The 20,679-nt window shown below is 38.5% G+C and overlaps 1 protein-coding gene and 1 long non-coding RNA gene across 5 annotated transcripts in view; one reads left to right on the top strand and one right to left on the bottom strand.

Annotated features, from left to right (window-relative positions):
• ZNF236 (zinc finger protein 236) overlaps positions 1–16,131 on the bottom strand; it is a 76,231-nt gene extending 60,100 nt beyond the window's left edge. For all 4 annotated transcript variants that reach the window (XM_005517311.3, XM_014256839.2, XM_014256853.2 and 1 more), the window contains exons 1-3: positions 16,035–16,131; positions 5,524–5,666; positions 3,937–4,101 (exon numbers count right to left, since the gene is read on the bottom strand). In XM_005517311.3, the coding sequence (XP_005517368.2) occupies positions 3,937–4,101; positions 5,524–5,666; positions 16,035–16,095 (369 nt within the window). In that variant the 5' untranslated portion in view covers positions 16,096–16,131. The remainder of the gene's footprint in view (positions 1–3,936; positions 4,102–5,523; positions 5,667–16,034) is intronic.
• A 299-nt stretch (positions 16,132–16,430) lies between these two features.
• On the top strand, positions 16,431–17,735 carry LOC148185103 (uncharacterized). The gene is made up of 2 exons (XR_015773712.1): positions 16,431–16,824; positions 16,975–17,735. It is a non-coding gene; the product is annotated as an uncharacterized LOC148185103 (long non-coding RNA).
• The last annotated feature ends 2,944 nt before the right edge of the window (positions 17,736–20,679 follow it).

Raw genomic sequence — 20,679 nt, 5'->3', positions numbered from 1 at the left:
AATCATTAATTTTATCAGTCAGTCTATTTTAGAAAACCTAAGCTGAGAGTTAATCTTAAATGTCTAAAAATATCCATCTGTTAAATGTTCTTCACTGGTGTGCATAAGTAACTTCAGACAGGTTTTCTATCAGCTCAGTTTTCAGTAATTATGATTATCACTGCAAATTGAAATTATTTTTATCCTGCCCCCTTTTTTCCCTCTCCCATGATGATCAACAAGAAAAATAAAAACAAACAACAGAAAGCAACAGTGTTCATTTCAAGAAAGATATTGACAAGAAGGTTTTAATCAAGAGGAACACAGGTATGCAATGTTATTTTTGGACTGTTTTGACAATGAATTTGTTCTTTAAGTCTGAAAAAATAACTCTGCAGTATCACATTTCCAGACAAAAGCTTAAAAAGCTGAAATGAAATTAAATAAAAGCTTTAATGAAATTAATTACCAACTCAAAAATTATTTGTTTCATCTAACCTAAATGTCATTATTACTGGATTCAAGTTACAGAGTGAGACAATAAATAACTAATACTTTTTTTTCTAGGACATACATTTAAATCTGAATACTTCTTATGAGCATCCACTGTTCTTATACAACTAATTTAGTTTATGATTTTAGATTTCTAGAAGTGGAAGAAAATTTTATGTAGGAAACTTAAAATTACTATGCCAAGCTCATGAACCTCAAAACTGAGGGATTTTGAATTGCTTCTCAGCATTTTTCAGACATGCATATGCATCATGTTAAGTTGCAAATATACATATTCTATTAAGCAACTTCTCAGAACAAAAAAAAATAAATAGGCTAAAATTAAGTATTTGAGACAATTAAAGTCCTCATTATTCTATTCAGTAATGTGGAATTCGCTGTAGGAAAGCAAGATCACAGTAAAGCAGAAAACTACAAAAACCCACCAATGTATCATGCCAAACAGACTCTGCTATAGGCAGTACCATATGTATTTTTTTTGCTTCTCATGCAAAAAAAAAAAAAAAATCACCACCACAAACAGAACAAGTAATTAAACACTGTAACCTCACTATGGTTCAACTCACATTTTAACACTAAACAAAAGAGGCTAATCATACGCAAAATTCCCAAACTCAGAAAACAAAATTTTAAAGTTCTAATCATTGGATTCTTCCTGTTTTAGCTCTCCCTATCTTACCAGATGCAACATCTAAAGCATACTTTGGAACTTATGATCTTCACCTGTTTGGTATCTATGACTCCCAGCAACTGTAAAGGATTTTAATCTACACTTTTGCAAAAGATCATTTGTCACTAAAGGACAAAAAATGATTCACACAACCAGTCAGTGTCAGAACAAAAACCCATGACTTTATTCCCTGACTCCAGTATTTACAGATTCTCAACAATGACCAGGGATTGGATAATTAAGTTACCACCTTCCCAATCACACTGGTCATGCGAAATGTCCATCAAAAGGCATTTCTTAGAAGGAATGTGATAAACAACTTATGTTTACAGGATTTTCATGGGAAAGTAACTAAAACTATGATAACATTAGCAGAAGGCTTAATTTTCAGGACGACAATCATTGCTCATGAATTATTAGACAGTACATATCAAATACAGCGAATATTTCTAAAAAAAACCAAAAACAAACAAAACATGAAATAAACAAGCAAAACCCCAACATCAAACAAAGTAAAACATAAAAACCCAAACCAAGAGGATCTTATAATGAAGGAATTTTCATTTTTATATCCACTGAATATCAGTTTTAACTTTTTCAACATATTAAGGTGTTTCTAAAGCCCAGAAGCCCCTCATGTTCATGAAGAAATAAATAATTTGTGTTTCAAGTTCTTATTCACCATTTCTGTCTTGCCAGGGCAAAATGTAGCAATCAAAACCATTGTGCATTTCCATTGAAGAAATGGACAAGATGAACAATCCTCAAAAAGATGGGGCATATTTACACAAGATATATTCTTTATGACTTCTCAAGAGAAAGCTACCCCCTATTAGTGATGAATTTCAAATGTGAAGTTTTTTCCTCACACCAGTTTATCACACACAAATCACCAAAGAATGTGAGGAAAAAGTAAGTCTCTTGCAAGCTCAGTATCAATAGCCCAGAAAATTCCTTCCAGAACTTCCCACAGGGAGCAACTAATCACAAAAATCTAAGTTTCACAAACAGACACACTCTCCCAAATCTCACTGGAGCTCCCAAGAAGCTAATCACTTTAAATTTCTTGTTCTTGGCCATCTGCATTCATCTGTAGATAAAGCTGCCTGATCAGCACAACACAGGGGTAAAGTTCCCCAAATTTCATTTTGTGAAGCCATCTCCTTAACCTCTATGCATGTCCCTTAATGTATGTCCCCCCATATGCACCTCTGCTCTGATTTCAGATTTTTACCTCTTCTAACAGCAAAAGGAAGAAGAGCAAACAAGATGGAGAATGTGCTTCACCAATAACTTATTAACCTGCACATTGTGGAAAACTCCTCAATATCAACTAGTGCCATCACCAATACCCTCTTGTTCAAGTTCAAATTCCAGCTCTCCTACAGGTCCTGTGCATAATTACTGTGAAAGTTATTCCTGCAGTTTTATGTGAATTAATTGTTACATTTGTCTCTGTTTTACCACAAAACTATTGGGTACTATAAGAAACACATTCATTAGCAATTGAAATATGTTTGTATTTTTATAAATTTAATTTTCAAGCTGCAGATGGAATTTTAAATTGGAAGGCATCACACAGCCTATTCTGCTGACATCTGCACCAAAGCAACAAAATCAGCACTGCTGAAGTACATGAAAAATCACTTAGTGGTAGAAACAAACACCAAAAACCACCCTTGGGTGTCTTTCTTGATGCTCAGTTTCCTTATTCTGATGTGTTTAGCAATTCATAAATCAAGTTCCCTTAGCAATACCAATTAAGCCATTTATCATTATAGATATATTAATATGCAGCAAAATTGTACCCTAGTCCACTTAACTTGGCTGCCTACTTGACTGTGTACATGACAAAACATGAGCTAAAATGATTAAGAAGGAATACAATCTCTACAGATGGCATGCCCTGCATCTCGTTTAGGGAAAAGTGCACACAGGCCTATTATCCCAGACTTACAGGTCAAAACTGCTGTAAGCTGTTGGCAATAGGCATGGAGAAACACACCACTGTTGCACTTATGATTAGAAGTCTGACAATAAAAGTGCGTTCTTGATTCAGCTCAGATTCTCTAACACAAAGGGCAATTTTAAATAAGCCTTTACAGGAGGAAGAGGCAATTACATTGTCGAAAACTTGGTATTTTGGGCACTGCCATCAACTGGCAGTTGTAGCAATGCAGTAATAACTTTAAAGTGTGCAAAATACACCTCTACGTATTAACTGTTTGCTAAGAATTTAACCAACACTCAATGAAAATAGAAAATGAAATTGTGAGAGGGGAAGGAACAAGTACTCTCAAGTGAAACAACCAACCACTCCAAAACAAGACATGGGCACTTAAGGGAACAGCTTCATCTATTTCTATGGAGGGTGAGAATGCCTCTCCATGACATCTGCCATCAAACATCATCACACATTATTTATTATATGTGGGCGTATCAATGTAGATTAAGTCACAGAAGTATCTTCAAAATAAAAGTATGTGTAAATAACCAATCAGTTAATGTTTATATATAGTATAAAATGGTATCTATCAAACATGCACAAGTTCCTTTTGTTCATAAAGACACAATGGGAATACTAATTTATATTCAGGTTATTAATTTCTGTCTGTAACTAATATTAAAACAGACTCCCCACTTAAAGTTTTGTATTTCTTCTGAACAAAATCATTTATTCAATCCTCCAATCTAATGCATAAAGTTAAGGGATTAAATACAACCACTATGACATGTCTTTTCAAAATTAAGTTATAATGTTTGTAATTAATTACCTCTTCTTTCTCATGTAGCATTATATGTGCTTTCAGACTGGCTACTCTGGAGAACTTCTTGTTGCAGACAGGACATGTAGGATCCTCGCCATTGTGAGTACATTTGTGAAGTGTCAAGTTGAATTCAACATTAAATGACATGGGACACTGGTCACACCGGTGAGGCTGTTTGTTAAAATCACAAATAAAGACAAAATTCAGTCTTCCCATAAGCTACATATACCCTGAGTGACACATATAACCATACAAATCAAAGTGTTAAACTTTAAAAAAAGACGAATTCAAGCACCTATATAGGATAATGATGCTTAATAATATCAATATTAATTATTTTATCTTCTTCACTATGGAACATACAAATACAGCATTACAAGAGCACAAAGGGAAAGGGGAACTAAGGAAACCAGAGACTCAAAACTGAGACTGTCTGAAAAGAGTGAAGTTAGTAGGAGAGAGGAATGAGCAAGAGACAGAAATACATTTTCCTACTTTAACTGTGATCATGATTCACCCAGAGGGTGGCTGGGTACTGGAACAGGCTCCCCAGGGAAGCAGCCACAGCACCAGGCCTGACAGAGTTCAAAGAGGATTTAGACAATGCTTTCAGGCACTTGCTGTGACTCTTGGGGTGTCCCGCACAGGGCCAGGGCTTGGTCTTGATCCCTGTGGATCCTTCCAACTCAGCATATTCTGAGATTGCATGAAATCTCCTTAAGTAAAACTAATAATCAAAACAGCAAAACACTTGGTTTATACTAGGCCTGACTGCTCTTCACTTGGTATCTGCACAACCAGTTTTCATTCTTTAAGAGCAGTTTCACTTTTAGACTTAAAGGCTCTTACATAAGTGTGCAATAGCATGGGTATAACTTTATCAACTTTACAACACTGAAACTAGTGTAATTGTTCTTTGTATACGTGAATTATCTCCAAGTGCTATGTTTTGTACAATTTAATCTGTATTTAGGGCTACCTCAAAAAGTAATAAAATTATTTTCCTACCACACGTAAGTAGTTCTAACTTTGTTAAATAGAAAGCAAGGGAAATAAATGCTTCATATTACAGATGCAACTTGTGGCAAAAGCTTAATTTAAAAAGCCAGTCCAGTCTTAATCACATATCTGTAGTCTTCTCGTTCTTTCCCAAATTTGATTTGTAAGCAACTAAAGAGAAGACATTAATCTACTGATCAATACATACATACTAAATTATTTTACCAGTAGGGTCCTGTTAATATAAACATTATTTTCTTTTTATTGCTAATGTATATAACCACTTTGCAAACTCTATTGAAAAAACTCACACTTTGTCATCTACCTTGGTATTTTACATATCAAATAAAATGGCTAAAATTAAAAATTACTGATCTGGAAACAACAATCCAATTAAAGGGCATCAAAGAAAGTCCTATCTCAAAGGAAACATGAGAAAACATGAAAGAGAAATGTCACAAAACTCTGAGGTCCCTGAGTAATAATTATTAGTGGTGTGACTTAAGAGAAATGGGACAGTTGTCTTGTGTAAGCTTCACTTGACAGTATATGAAAATATCAATGCACAATGGTTATAGCTACCACAATTCATACCTTGTCATTTTGCTCATGATCCCTCATATGGCGCTGGAACTGGGTCTCTCTTGCAAAAGACAGCAAACAAATCTCACACTTATGGAAGCTGGGTACTTGGTAGGGAAAATTACTGTTCTCCGTATTTGGCGTCAGAACATCATCTACAAAACAAGCAACAAAACATTTTTATGAAGTCACATTTTATCTACTTATAATTTTAAAAACCAGAAAAATTTGAAGCAGAAACTATTCCAATTCCTCTAAGATTTGTGACTTATCCAACGGTGTAACTTCAAGGAATCTTGCAGATCTCAGGCATACATATTCCTGCTTCCTGCTTATTGTTGACACAGGATCAACCAAATATATTCATACCTCAAACTGCCAGTCACTACGGACATACATAATCACCTTTACCCAGTAATCTGAAATAAATTCTTTCTGTGCTTAATAAACACCCATCAAGTTTGAGACAAAATGAAATGTTGCAAAAAACACCAGGTATGAGTCAGATACTGCCAGGGGTTACTTTTAATGTTACATTATATGTTTCTAAAAAAGTTTTTTAAAATTATATAGTTAGCAGTTCTGACTACACAGGTTTTCTGTCCTCCCTCCCATCTCTTTCTCTAATCTCTTGCCTTAAGAAAAGTTTTGACATAGTTTCTTTCTTCTTCTGGCATTATAAAACCTTTAATAAAGCCTATTTTAAAACCTTTAGAGCTGTAAACCCAGCACCAATGTTTCAAACAGTTGAGACAGATGCACTAAACTGCAAGTCTAAGTGCATTCATATTAATTCAATGGAAAGAGATGCATTTTTCTTTAAACAGACCCGGTCTAAGCCTATGCAGTTTTCTTTTGAACTCCTGCAGTCACAAAACTTTTGATATACAAGTTGCAAGTTTCTACATCCTCCTGCTCAAATAAGTGAAGTCAATCCTATAAATACTTCATGATATAAGGAAAATATTAATCAAGGAAGTTAAACACATTTTGCATTTTAGAAGATACTGTATTACTAAGAAGTTATCTTTATTTAAAAACAAAACTTTAAGAAAACCAACTGGCAGCAGGAATCAGCTTGTGCTGCAGGTTAGGGTCATGAAAGAAAAAAAAAATATAAAATTCAGTTTCAAACACAGCCACAACCAAAACTGCATCAACAACAGAACACAAAAAGAAATTGATTTTATTATCTAGACATGCAAAGTTTCTGATGTTTGTCTTTAAGTCAGTACTTCGTGTATGTAAGAACTAGGCATTGGAAGTAACAACAACCCAAGTAGTTTACAGCATCCTGTTTACATTTCCTCAGAGGAAATTGAAGATTACAATTCATATAGCATTTCAACTCTACTGCACCCACTTCAAAGTCCTCTCTCATTCACCACACTATTTACAAGGGGAAAAAAATATCACTACCTTATGTTCTGATCAATTTTTTTTTTCCAGCTAAAATTCTCGTAAACAAACTTTGAAAGCTTGTAGTTGAGAAAGCTGTAGGAAACATCTCAGCACAATATATTCTGAGCAAGAAATCACAATAAAAAACAATGCCCTAGGGACTTACACTTCCCATTGCTGGACTAAGTCACCCAATTAAATTTTGCTTTGTCAAGTTTAGTTATCATGTATTTCTCTGTAACAGAATGATGCAAATATCACTAATGTTTATCGTGTGTAAACTTACTGCACCCTTTAGAAGAATATAAATTCATAGTATGCAGACACTATCAATAACAACCCTGAAATGGTCACATTTCTTCAAAAGCTGAAAAACATAGCTTTAATTACAAGATACAATCCTTTAAGCAATCTTGTGATAAATATGCCAGAGTAGAAGGAAGGACACAAAATCATTTTCTGTAAATAATGGCATCACAAGAGAAGTGAAAGAAAAAATCTACTCCTATACTTGGGCTACATGAAAACATAACACACAAAGCTTTCCTTTCCCCTGGAAAAAGAAGTAATTGTTCAATCCCATGTAGGCCTGACCTCTCACTTCAAATTGACAAGTGAAAAATGATCCAATCCATGACTTTACAAAGGCCATCAAACCTTTTCTTTGAGCCAAAGAGATTATTATCTTTAAACATTCACTCTTGAGATCAAAGGAACTGGGCAATATGCTAAAACAATGTCTAAGCAATTGAAGTAGCAAAAATGTGATATCATCAAAGGTGCTAACTTCTCTACACTTTGAAGCAAAATCCCAACATGCTCTCCAGTTTCTCAATAATACTGCCAAGTGGCATTGGTCTTGGGTCAATAATATATCTATGTATCATATATATGAAAATGTGTATCATATCTGTATTGACTACAATACTGATTAATCTGAATGTGAATTAATGTGAATGTGAATTTTCTTCTGCAATTTAAAAAGGAGTTTAACTACAGAATGAAAAATAAAGTATCATGTAATATTTCAAAATAATTTGATTACTACAATTCTATGAAATCAGACCACCTGATATAGTACCTGAAAATACTTCAGCTTTTCTGTAAAAAGACAGAAATTATCACCACTAAAGTAAGCAGAAAGTGGCAACAAATGTATAATCTTAAAATATTTGATAAAAAAAATAACAGAAAACCAGCTTGAATTTCAAAAAATGAGGAGTTGGAACATGTCACATACCATTCCAAAGCATCTCAAAGTTCTCAAGATTAGTTCATGGATAATCATAAATCCTGAGCTGCCTCCAAGCTTTTCCACCTTCCCAAAAGCACTCAGATCCCATGGGAGAAGAAACAGAAGGCATCCATATAGAAAATGGACTGCTTACATCTGCAACATTTTAAGCATTACTCTTCCAAAGAAAATCTTTAACTTTTTCCAATGCCAGATCTTACAGGGTTTTTGGTCCTGTCTTTCATATTGCCAAAAAGCAAAGGAAAGACATTGGGGAATCAGGACTGAACTCTAGATAACCACCAACTGGACTGTAAAGTCCAACTTCTCTTTGCAGATGACTCTCAGTGCAGAAATCCTTAAGGACAAGGCACAGCCAATCAACTTAGGTTAGACTCCAGAAGTCTTCAAAGGCTCAGCTATTGGGAGATGAGGCTGAAGTCTGCTCTAGATAGTTACAGCCAGCATGTCCACATAAACAGTCCAGGCCGGACATTAAAGAATTCTGAAAGTTCGATCGTTTAACTTTTACACAAAGGGCAGGACTGCTATGTAATACAGGTTTAAATTAAAACACAAACTCTTTTATTCGTTAACACTGCATCTGAAGTAGCCTATGGGAGAGATAAAACTATAATGTCCTTTTTCCTTTGTATTGTCACTAGAACAATCTGGTCATATATCACCTACCAAATACTGGCTATTTCAGAGAGCTGCATAACTCCTTTTCATTAAAGACATAGGAAGTGACCCTATAGCTTACACTTCTACTAACAAGGAGAGTATTCAGAAAAATATCCCTCCTGAAATCAAACAACTGGATAACAGCAAGGCCTAAACTGTTACACTGTGTTTAGAATTAGGACAGTAAAACCAAGAAAGACACAGTCAATTAAAGAATTCACAAGCAAGTGAGCCATATTTTGACTTTTCAGGAAGGTGTCACAGCCTCGTGAAGTATGACTCAGGTCTGTTTCCATTGCAATGTTATCAAAAGAAATGTTTCAAAAATTAAATAACCATTTGACACAATTTGCTTATTAGAAGACTCAGTGTCCCAATAAAAACTTTCTTTGCAGATACCTCTTTCATAACAAGTCAAAGTAATAACCTACACTACTACATTTCAGACAAATCAGCAATAAAATAATCTTTCCCTATATCAGAGGAAAAAAATGCTTTTAGTGCATCAGCTTGGATCATTAAACAAGCCAAACACTGCAAAATACTGAACCTATCTTAAAGACCAGTACATGACAGACAAAAGCAAGTTCAAGAAGCTGGCAGTGAGGCGTGAATCTTTTTTAAATGCACTGAGAAATCTATCAATTAAAAAAAAAATGCAACAATTCTAAACAATCCCTGAGTACCCAAGTGAAAAAAATCAAAATACTGACATAACATTTGATGGGCACATGTATTACATTAGCAAGCATCTCATAAATAGCCAATATGATGCTTATGCTCTTAGAAAAATATAAGCTTTAGAAACACAAATGAATCAATCTATTTATTGTCAGGTATACTCTGGCAGATGAAAACACAAGTCTGCTTTTTCAATTAATTAATGCAATTCAGAATGCCATTCCAGCCAAAAACAAAGAATTAAGTTTGAGGTTTTAGCTCAAGAAGACACTAACTGATTAAGCGCAAAGTATCAACACAATCACATGAAAAACTGGCATGTTCTTACTAGAGAGTGGCTTCTTAGTGATATCTGTAAACAATCACAGAGAAAGAAAACAGAAAATTACTCTCAGAAATAAGTGATTCTTTCAGGTCTGCACACTACAACAAATGATAAACCTTGCTGAACTGAGGGAAAGTTTCAAACATTTGTATTTATTAGTATTAGCTGCATAGAAACAGTGCAGAAGCTACTGTCACTTTCTATTTTTTTTTTTCAATTTGCATGTTAGTCTAGCTGCAACATAAATCAACCTTATTCCTTCACAGCTTGGGAGAGACAGTCAAGTATCAATACAATTAACCTAAACAGGGAGCACTTAGCTCATTATGCACCATCAAACACATCTTTGTCAACATGCACTGTCAAATGTATTTTTGTCTGTATTCTTACAGTTTGTCCTAAGTGCCCAAAAACAGAAGAATCAGATTTGCAAAGTATCTATCAATGATAACAAACTTTCAGTTTAAACATTGTCTTACTGGAATTCTCTTAATGTTACAACCTGTTATGTCTTTCCTGAATTTATTGTCCCTCACAGAGCAGCAGCAATCACTTTGGGTGAACTCAGCTGTATACAGCCTTCACCAACACTTGACCTCAGGAGTTGAGTCAGCAAGCAGGTGCTCTCTGCTAGAAGCCGCTGATGACAACTCAATGTGAAAGGAGGAAGACAGAATTAGAGCACTCCCAGCCATTCTCTCCTTATGTAAGCAGCACTGTGCCTCATGGCAGCCCACAGCCTTCTCTGCAAGGCGCAGATGGACTCATTCAGCTGTGAATGCAGCACAGCCTTATTAGATCTCCAATAACCTCCCCGAATCTGACTTAGAGGATATTGCAAATACACACGCAAGCTTGTGAAATTCATGGGTAAAAACTTGTCACTTATGTTAAATGGCAGCTGGCAAGCCTAGGGACAAAAGGGTCTGACCCTATCAAAACCTATTTACTAATTTCAAAGTGGAAAGAAAGTGGTAGGACAAGAGAACAAAACAGGGATCACAATACTGACATTTTCTCATACTACACTTGAACTCGTAGAATACAAATGATAATGAATCATTAAAACGTTTTGCTTAGTTTTGCAATCATAAAAGCAACAGGTTAGTTTAAGTCTAGCCCAGCACTCTAAACAAAAACAGTAGACATTCCTTCTGACTTCTAAAGGGAAGAGCAGGAGAAGGACTCAACTTCAGTCCATGCATCATGCCAAAATCCAGAAATCAATCAAGATTTGCTCATGTATGACAAGGTATTTTTATTATGCTTTGGTCAACAATCTGGGACACACTGCTGAGACGGACATCCAGGGGCCAGTCACTTGCCATGCGCCAACACAAAGTAGATGCACTCCTTTCAGAAGCAGTGTCCAGACAGAGCACAGCCACACTGCTGCACTGATGCTGCAGAGAAGCCTGAATTAACTGTCGAGGACACAGAATTCACAGCTCCATCACAGCCAGTTAGATGCTAAGTAGGCTACACTGGGTCTGGCTAGGAGAGAGTTAACTTCCTTCCTATCAGCCCATATGGTGCTGTGTTTCAAATTTGTGACTAAAACAATGCTGCTAACATCACTGCTTAAACTATTGCTGAACAGTGCTGCACAGCATGAAGGCCTTCTCTGTTTCTCACTTTGCCCCCACAGTGGGTAGGCTGAGGGTGGGAGAAAGGTTGGAGGTAACACAAAGGGATATTCCAAGCCATAAACCATCATGCTCAGCAATATACAACTGGAGGTGGTTCTCCCAAGGTTGTGTTCTTTGCTCAGAGACTGAGCACCAGACTGCACCTCTGTGAGCAATGGCAAGCATTTACCTTTGCATCACTTGGTTGGGCTTTTTTGTTGGTTAGCAATTTGGTTGGTTTGGGTTTTTTGTTTGTTTTTTGGGGTTTTTTAATTTTTTTTTTTTATGTTCCTCCTTTATTTCCTCAACTGCCCTCATCTTAATCTACAAGCTTTTTCTTACTCTTCCTATATCCATTCTTTCTCTCACCCTACTGCAGGAGAAAGTGAGTGGTTGGAGGGTGCTTAATTGCTAACAAAGGTCAACCCACCACACAGATACACCATCCACATCATCCTGACCTACACAGACAACTGAAGATTGGCATTTCCTTAACCAGCTTGGATAGCTTCGTTTGACATTTAAGTAAATACTGCCATATTTATTGTTAAATACTCCAAAACAGGAGTTACACTTTTTTTAGACAGCTGCATACCAAGCTATCATTTTTTTGTTTTTTACATGATTTGGATTTCTCATGTTTGAAACCATGACCTTTACCTGTGCCCAGCTACAACACTGTTAACAGAAACTTCTGAATGAACTAAATGACTTACTGCACGGTCTTCCCTCTTCCAGAGAGTGAACATAATCCAACTGCAGCAACAAAACTCAAAAGAGGAACATGAGAGGTCTCAAATAAAAATTTTAATTAAATTTGGAAGCACTTAATGCATGGGAATAAATGAATAAATGAAGGTATGAACACAAATTCATAGGAAATAAAACTTCTGCAACTGGCAGAAATCTATGGACAAGGGACAGAACAAGGACTGAAGCTATCAAACAGAACAAGTTATTCAACTGCATCAAAACAAGATACTCAGTTTGAGAAAAGCCATGGACATTATTTCAAGTACAGTGAGGAATTAGTGTGTAATTAAAGCACACCAGTGTAAACCAAATTTATCATCTTTACACTCAACACATGCCTTTGTGGACTTTTTTTACTGCAGAACAGTGAGATACCAGAGTATCACCACAAAAGCCTAAATATGAACTTTTTCCAAGGCAAAAGCTTGAGCAGTTGCTCCTCCTGCATCTTTTCAAAAGGAATTACCTATACCTATTGTATTTAAGAGATTTACTGCACACCACACAAGCTGTACCACAACCTCTTCATTCTTGCCTGCATGACATCATCACCTATTCTTCTCTTGTCAGTCAGAGGTCACCACATAAAACCCTAATGCACAACGACTAAAATAATCTACACTACAAAAATTTGGAAAGATTTAACTTACGTGCATTCAAATTTCATTTTTCTTCAGTAACATAAAATTGGAAAGTAAAGCCACTAAACTGATTTTCCCCTAATTCAATGTACTCACACCCTAAACGTTGCTAGAGGACTGACAGGCAGCAAACAAAACACAGCCAGCTCTGCAGAGGCAAACTTAAAGCTATGTCATCTCTGTTTTTCCTAGCTTTGTCTATTTAGTATTTATCATCCTTCATGTGTAAATTCTGTTACAATTCAGGCCCTCTGAAGACATGAAATACTGAAGTTTTAACTGCACTCATAAAGGAATTCAGTTTAAACTTGTTTAAAAGTAGCCCTTGGGTTTAATAAAGGACATACACTCTAGGCTTAAAAACTGCTTCAGTACAGCCTGAAATATTTAATTTCGCTGTTCAAAGCATTCCTTTCCTGCTATTTGAAAATGATCGGATAACGAAAGTCAAAAATGCTCATTTCATGTTGCCGCTAGTCAGCGACAAACATCACAGGTAAAAACAGAAAGGGCCTCCCTATGGAAGGAGACTCCACAACTCCCTTGCGTAACCACTGCCTGTGCTCAGCCTCCCTCACAGTGAAGAAGTGTTTCCTTATGCTCAGACAGAACCTACCATGTTTCAGTTTTGACCAGAGAGGTCAATTTGAGCAGCTCGATTGAGTTTAAAAAAAAAATAAAAATTGCAAGATGGTTTTTGGAAAACAGTACAATACCAAAAAAGAAAAAGGATCTTTTAAAGTATCAGCTGTTGAGGTCAAGATATAATTTTGACTACTGTTACCTAGAATTCATTTTTCTTATCAAACATATTTAATTTTCCTAGAACAAAGAATTTGTTCTAGTCTTTGACATGCATGGTGGTTAGAGCAGTCTAAGGAAGCTACATAAAACATTATTGATTCACCTTTATTTTCTCCATTTCTCCAAAAGCAGAATTACCATAAACATACAGGCTGTACAACTACAGAGAGCAACACTTCCATGAAAGACATCAGCACAACTGTAGAAATTCCAAGGAGCACACTTGAAAAAAACCTAAACCTATGCAATTTCCTAAGTAAAGGACACAAGACTTATTTTTGTAAACACGTATTTTCTAAATAAAATTCCTCCTGGTAAAAGTGAAACCTATTAAATGCACAACCAGTTTTCACAGTCTGTATATGAACAGGACAAACAGCCAAATGTCCTGAGAACATAAATTTCCAAGATTCAAGCTGTCCTGTTCAGCTAGAGCTTCCTCATTCATGACCTTTTTTTGTCACAGGGAAGTGCAGAAAAAAACGTGCTGCTTGCCAACACTGACTTTGCTGCTTTCCCAAACAGCTGAAATCTCAAGGACCAAAACAACCAGAATCCACAAAATTTGCCTATATAGGGCAATCCTTGCAGTTGTCTCTCAGTCCCTGTGATAGCCCTACACCCTGTAATTCTCAACTGCTGTCTGCATTCAAACCACCTCTATCATTAATAAACTAGCAAATTTCTTTTAAAAGAAATGAAAATGTGAAAAATAGAGAATGTGATGAAACTCACAGTAAGTCTTGCCAGCCATAACACACCTCTTACCATAGAAATAGCCTAAGATCAAGGTCCAACTACAAGCAAAATGAATACAGCTATTAGGCTGCAGTTGTCTGGACAGCTTGTGTCAAGTCTAAATTCTCATCTTTTTCCCATTCATACATCATGCCATTACTATATATGACTTCACATACGTATGACACCTGCATACCCTTTCAAAAGCTACAGAACTAAGTAGATCTTTACATAGATTTTTAGTTTAAACAATAAAAACAAACAAACAAACAAAAAAAAAAAACACAAACACCTCAACCTCCAAAGTTGGGAAAAGTTCTTAAGGACCTTCTTTATATCCTTATTACTTAGTGATCAAAAGCTGAAATCAAACAGAATTAATAATAACAACAACAAAAACCAAGCCAAACCATTTCTGGTAGGAATGTGTGGCCCATCTGGCTTTCCATACTGTAGAAAAAAATCGTGCCCAACTTCCCAACCTTCGCTTACCAGTACAGCATTTTTCTTCGCCTATCAGCACATTTCAATTTTACAGAAAAGTATTCCACAGAAAGCTCACCTACACATTCCCTTTACAGAGCTCATCTGCAAGCATTACGACAGCAAAATTTTCTAAATATATACTGGAAATAATAATTAGCAGACTTTTCATGACTGAAATAGGCATGGTATTCAAATGCTTTATGAAATCTCCCTCCATTCTATCTGTTAAAAAAAATACATATATGAAATAAAAACCTACTGCTACACACTTGTGCTGAAGAAGTCACTTATGAGGGCTTCAGGCCTACCTCAACCACAGCATTTTTTGTTTGTGGGCCTTATTCCAATATTGTTCACAGTATCACAGTAACATCAGCAGGAGCAAACTACACAAAAGAGTCGTAAAACTCACCAGCTACGAACTGCTGTCAAAAAAAAAAAGCGCCCCAGCCCACCAAACCAATCCTGCCCTGAAAGTACTCTCCAGACATCAACGCCAATAAAACACAATCAAAAATTTTAAAATTTAAGCGTGAGACCAATACATGTTGGGAGAGGAAACTAGTTTCGTTTGGTGATTTTTACACATATATTCACAAGGAAAACGACAACAAACTCAAAAATAACGTCGTCCTTGCAAATCAGAGAGATGGACGAGTTGATTTTCCATCTGTTTATCATGCTTTATTCGAAGGTCTCGTAAATTTGGCCAGGAGAAGGAGGGGAGGGAGAGGAGCAGCGGAAGGAGCCGGAGCCTTCCCGTTCTGCCCGCCGCAAGCCGACCCGAGCTCTTCCTCCGGCCCCGGGGCCCGCACCGCGGCAGGAGGAGGAGGAGCAGGAGGGCCAGGCCCGAGGAACGCTCCTCCGCCGGCCATCACAGCCACGGCCGCCGCTCCTCCGGCGGGAGGTTGCGGGGAGGCGGCGAGGCCGCCCCGGCCGGCTCCGCCGCTGCCCGCCCGGTATCATTCCGCAGAGCCGGGCCCGGCTCCCTCCGCTCTCCTCTCCTCCCCTCCGCCCTCTCGCCTGTACCCTCGCACAATAGACCCGGCCTTCCTCCCCCATATCCGGGGACTATATGCGGAGCCCGCGGAGGCTTCTCGCCTCCCACCCCCGGGCGCGGGTCGCGCCCGCCCGGCCGCCCTCGTTACCTGCCTCGGCGCCGGCCTCACCACTCTCCCCCCCGGGCTCGGGGGGCCGCCCCCTCGGCATGGCCGCCCCCAACCCGTCCCTCCCGCCCCCCCCGGCGCACGCACACACAGACACACCACACACACACACACTCTTGGCAACGGCGGAGGGGGGACGGAGGGGCGGGGGCGGGCGGGGGGGCCCGGCCCTTCACACGGGCTGCGGGGGGCGGGCGCCGGCGCTCCCGGGGGGGGCGAGCGGGGCTGCGGGGAACTCACGGCAGGGCCGGGAGGGCGGGGGGCGCACGGCGGGCGAGGGGCGGCGGCGGCCCCCGGTGCGCATGCGCCGGCATGTGCCGGGGTGGGGGGGAGGTCGGTACATCCGGGTGCGGCGGCGGCGGCGGGCGGGGCCCGCAGGGCGCCCTCGGGGAGCAGGCCTGGGAACGGGAACGGGGCCGCGGGAACAGCGGGTCTGCCTTCCTGGCGCTCCTATCTGGCCGCGTACCTGTGTCCCCTGCTGTAGCTGGCCCTGCCTTGGCAGAGGGGTTGGAATACCTTCCAACCCTTAAAAGAGTTCTGTGATTCGGTGAGGGTGCGAGTCTCAGAGCCTGAAAGCAGTACTCGGCCAGAGCCGAGTGTTTCGTGGCCCGAAGTTGTGCCAGGGAAAACCTAGTTTGGATGTTAGGTACTAGGATACGGTTCTTCCCTCAGACGGTGGCTGGGCCCTGGAACGGGCTCCCCAGGGAAGTTGGTCACAGCGCCAAACCTGGCAGAGCTCCAGGAATGTTTGGACAGTGTTCTCAGGCACACGGTATGATCTTGGGGCTGTCCTCTGCTGGGCTGGGAGTTGGACTCCTGTCCTTATGGGTGCTTCCAGCTGTGGGTATTTTGTGATTCTGTTCTCTGTGAGCGATTGTTCCCTGCCTTCCCGTCTCACACCCTCCATAAATTCCCATTTTAGGCTGAGGGGTGCAAAACCTGAGCACATGGGACTCACCTGGTGCCCGGGAAGGCAGCAGCCTCCAGCCCGCAGGGCTGCCAGTGCAGGCGGGGCTTGCTGCCGAGGCCGACTGAACTTGCTGGAATTGTTTGGCCTGGCTGTGCCCTGGCCAAGCTTTGCTACCTGAACGGAATTGCTGCCCAAGGACATCTGAGAATCACCAGGTGGTTTGGGTTGGAAGGGACCCTAAAGATCATCTCGTTCCAATGCCCCTGCCCATGAGCGGTGACACGTTTGACTAGACCAGGTTGTTCAAGCCCTATCCAACTAGCCTTTAACACTTCCAGGAATGGAGCATCTACAGCTTCTCTGGGCAGCTTGTGCCAGTGTCTCACTACCCTCACAGTAAAGAATTCCTTTCTTGTATCTAAGGTACCCTCCTTCAGTTTAAAGTCATTCCCATTTGTCCTATCGCTGCTTGTGAGCTTTGTCAGAAGTCCCTCTCCAGATCTTAATGTGAGTTGTTGTAAAAGGTCATAGTGATTTTTTTGTATCACAAGCCATAGTGTTTGATTCTGTAATTTCTGTGAATAGAACTGTGCTCCTGGAATGATGACAATAAAGTTGCATATGCTTTTCTTGACATCGCATTCAGCACTTCATAGATTTCATTGCTTCCAAAGACACTGCTGTATGTCATCATTTAATACACATGGGTTCAGCTTCTAAAATGATGTGTTTATTACACCTCTTTCTTACTAAATAAAACTTAATACAAAATACTTATGATGAATGACTTGATCCCTCTTCTTCCATTATCTCTGTATTTCGACCTAATTAAGGCTCTAAAGCTTCCTTGTGAGTTATGGGAGTTTTCTGCAACTTTTCATTTTAAATACCTTTTTAAAAGGAGTATATTTCTGTATATTTCAGCAGGAACTTGTATGAGAATACTGCCTGCAGTGATCAAACTACCTTTTAAATTTTTTTTGGCTACTCAAGTCTTACAGCCAAAAATAGATCCAAAGCCCATTGCCACTGAACTGGCTTGCTACTGCTTGTTTGCTAAACTCTTAAAATGTTCATGTTCTTCTCATTGCCTTCCAGGATGTCCCTTTTTCCTCCCCCCGTTCCAGATGCCGGCATATGTCCAGTTTCTTTATTACAAACTACATAGTGTTTCAATAGACTATATTAAAACACATTTAATATGATGCATTAACCAGGCTGGATGATCCTGTCCTCATTTGTTACTCATTTATTAGTTTAATGTCACTTTATGTAGTCTCTGCAAGTAGTATTGGTCAGGTACTTCAGATCACTGATGAAAAAATAGGGTGGGTTGAGTACTGCTATCTGTAAACAATAGTAGCAAAGCATTACTTAACAGTTTTCTCATCGTGGAATGTTAATTATCACTTCGTTAGTTCATTTATATTGTTCCGTTGCAAATGGGTGTTGGGGTTTTTTTCTTAAAGCCTTTCAGATACCTAATTAAGTTACATCTAAAAACTTGCCTTAAGCAACCCGATTTAATCATATCAAAGAATGAATTCAGGTTTTTGGAATGCAAGGTTTCATTTCTTCCTGAAGGCTAAGGTTGGGTAAGCAATATTTAGATAATTTCACGTTCTGTCCGCCAATAAAAAGTGTAGTGGTTTTAATTTTCTCTGCAGAAGTGCAGCATTTGTATATAAAAATGGAAAGGAGGAGTGAAGGTAGTGTGGCCAATGCTTGGGGCTTCTGTGAGCTGACTACTCGCTGCGGCCCAGCTGCAGGCAGGAAAAGAGCAAAGAACAGCAGTGGCCTCTGGTGGCTGTAGGATAGTTCTGTGCTAAAATATTAAGATCGCCGGTCGTTTTAGTGGTGAAATACAACCTACAAGTACATGAAGCAAAGTGACGGCTTTTTGCATGATTTCAGAGAGGCCCCAGGGACAGGAATGAAAACCAATGAAAATCGAACCAAATCAGTATCAGGAAAAACTTTGCACGACCTCATTATTTTACATACTTCTCTTGATTTAATTCTAACTTTGTTATCAAGATTGCCTGTATTTTTTGTTGAGGTCGTCTACTTCAGGATTAAGAACCTTAAATGTTGAGTTTATTTTCAGTTTTGAAAAGACCTGATGCACACTTTACAGGAATGTAAATGAATTTGTATGTGCAGGCAGCTTTTGTCTGTACAGATTGTAATGTAAATTGGCTAATGCAAAAGCCAACCTTCATTTCTATTTTAGCATTTCAAAATTATTGTTCCCTGCATGTCTTTCAGTGTTCAGCAGCAGTACATACAATTGTGTTTAATTTTGTACTGCAGAAGTCTGTTCATTATCTCTTCCAAATTTATGTGGTATATTTGTCATTGCCTATCAGTCTTCTAACACTTCTGCATCACTCTCATTTTGTATAAAACTTGCTCTGCATAAAAGCAGAATAGACACAACGGAGCCTTAAGAAGCTTGTGGTACTGTTTATGAAAAGTGTATGGAATACATGTTGAGCATATGAAAATTTTTATTAATAAGGAAATTCAGTGGTGTATCATATGCCTAACTTTACATTTTCAAGCTGTCTAATCTGTGTGTAATTTTCCTTCTTTGTCTGTGTGATTGACACAATATTTTTCACCTGCACTTCACAGCTCCTGGAAGAAATGTACTGCATGCATTGCTATAATTTCTGTGCTACTTGTCAGTGAATCTATTGTCTGCATTTGCAGAAGAGCTGATATTTCAAAATATTTAAAAGTTTTAGTATTTTGTAAATAATAAAATCACCAAGTGAAGTTTCTCTCTAAAGTCTGGCATTAATCCAGAAGTGCTATAGGGGACACTCGGTTTTTGGGTGTGCCTAGCATTACAGCCCAGTGCCTTCTCAGGTGAGAGCTTAGCAGACCATTACTTATGCTCTGCTGTCCTTCTAAAGAAAACATGGGTCTGTTTCCCAGATGGAGTCTCTAATGTAATACAGAGAGTGAGATGGTTCGCCTTTAACTCTTTCTCTGTTCAATTTTATCAAGCATCACTAATTTCTAGGCAGAAAAGCGGCTATAGTGTCATCCCTTAAAATCTGCAACATTGAGTTGTGCTTATTTCATACCTACAGATGAACTGTAAGAAGATGTACAGAAGCAACAGAGAGTAAGGTTAATGCAAGGCCACAGAACAAACTAAGTTTTACTACCAACCAGGACTACTAGATGTGCTGTTGAATTTTAAGGCAAACTAATGAAATTCAGTGAACAATTTCAGTAAATCTAATTACTAAGTAGGGTACTATTTGCAGTTGTCAGACTGTTTTAATATTGTAAGATTTTTTTTTTTCAGTTGTTTATGGCTTTGCCGTACTTGAAATCTTTGGACTAAAATTTCTATGCCAGCTGTCTCACTGCTGTTGATTTGAACAGTCTGCTTCTATTTGTCAGATTATGTATCAACCTTGGGTTTTTTGTTTTGTTTTGTTTTGTTTTGAATTTAAGAAGGCCCATGAAATCATTTTCTGCACTTGCCAGTGAAACCAGTAGTTGAAAATTTTGATCTTAGCATGAATTTTAATTCAGGAGGAGTCCATTCCAGTAAGACTTCAAATTTGTTCTTTTTCTATATGTTTCAATTCATTTCAATTCATTCAAATTCAAACTAGAATGTGCTAAATTAATTAATTAATTAATTAATTTATTTATTTATTTATTTATTTATTTAAATTTTAAGGGTCATGTGAT

The sequence above is a fragment of the Pseudopodoces humilis genome, chromosome 1, assembly GCF_049639895.1.
Source record: "Pseudopodoces humilis isolate 2021_Gansu_Grassland_sample_001 chromosome 1, ASM4963989v1, whole genome shotgun sequence".
Classification (NCBI taxonomy): Eukaryota; Metazoa; Chordata; class Aves; order Passeriformes; family Paridae; genus Pseudopodoces; species Pseudopodoces humilis.
This window is presented reverse-complemented; position numbering and strand designations above follow the sequence as displayed.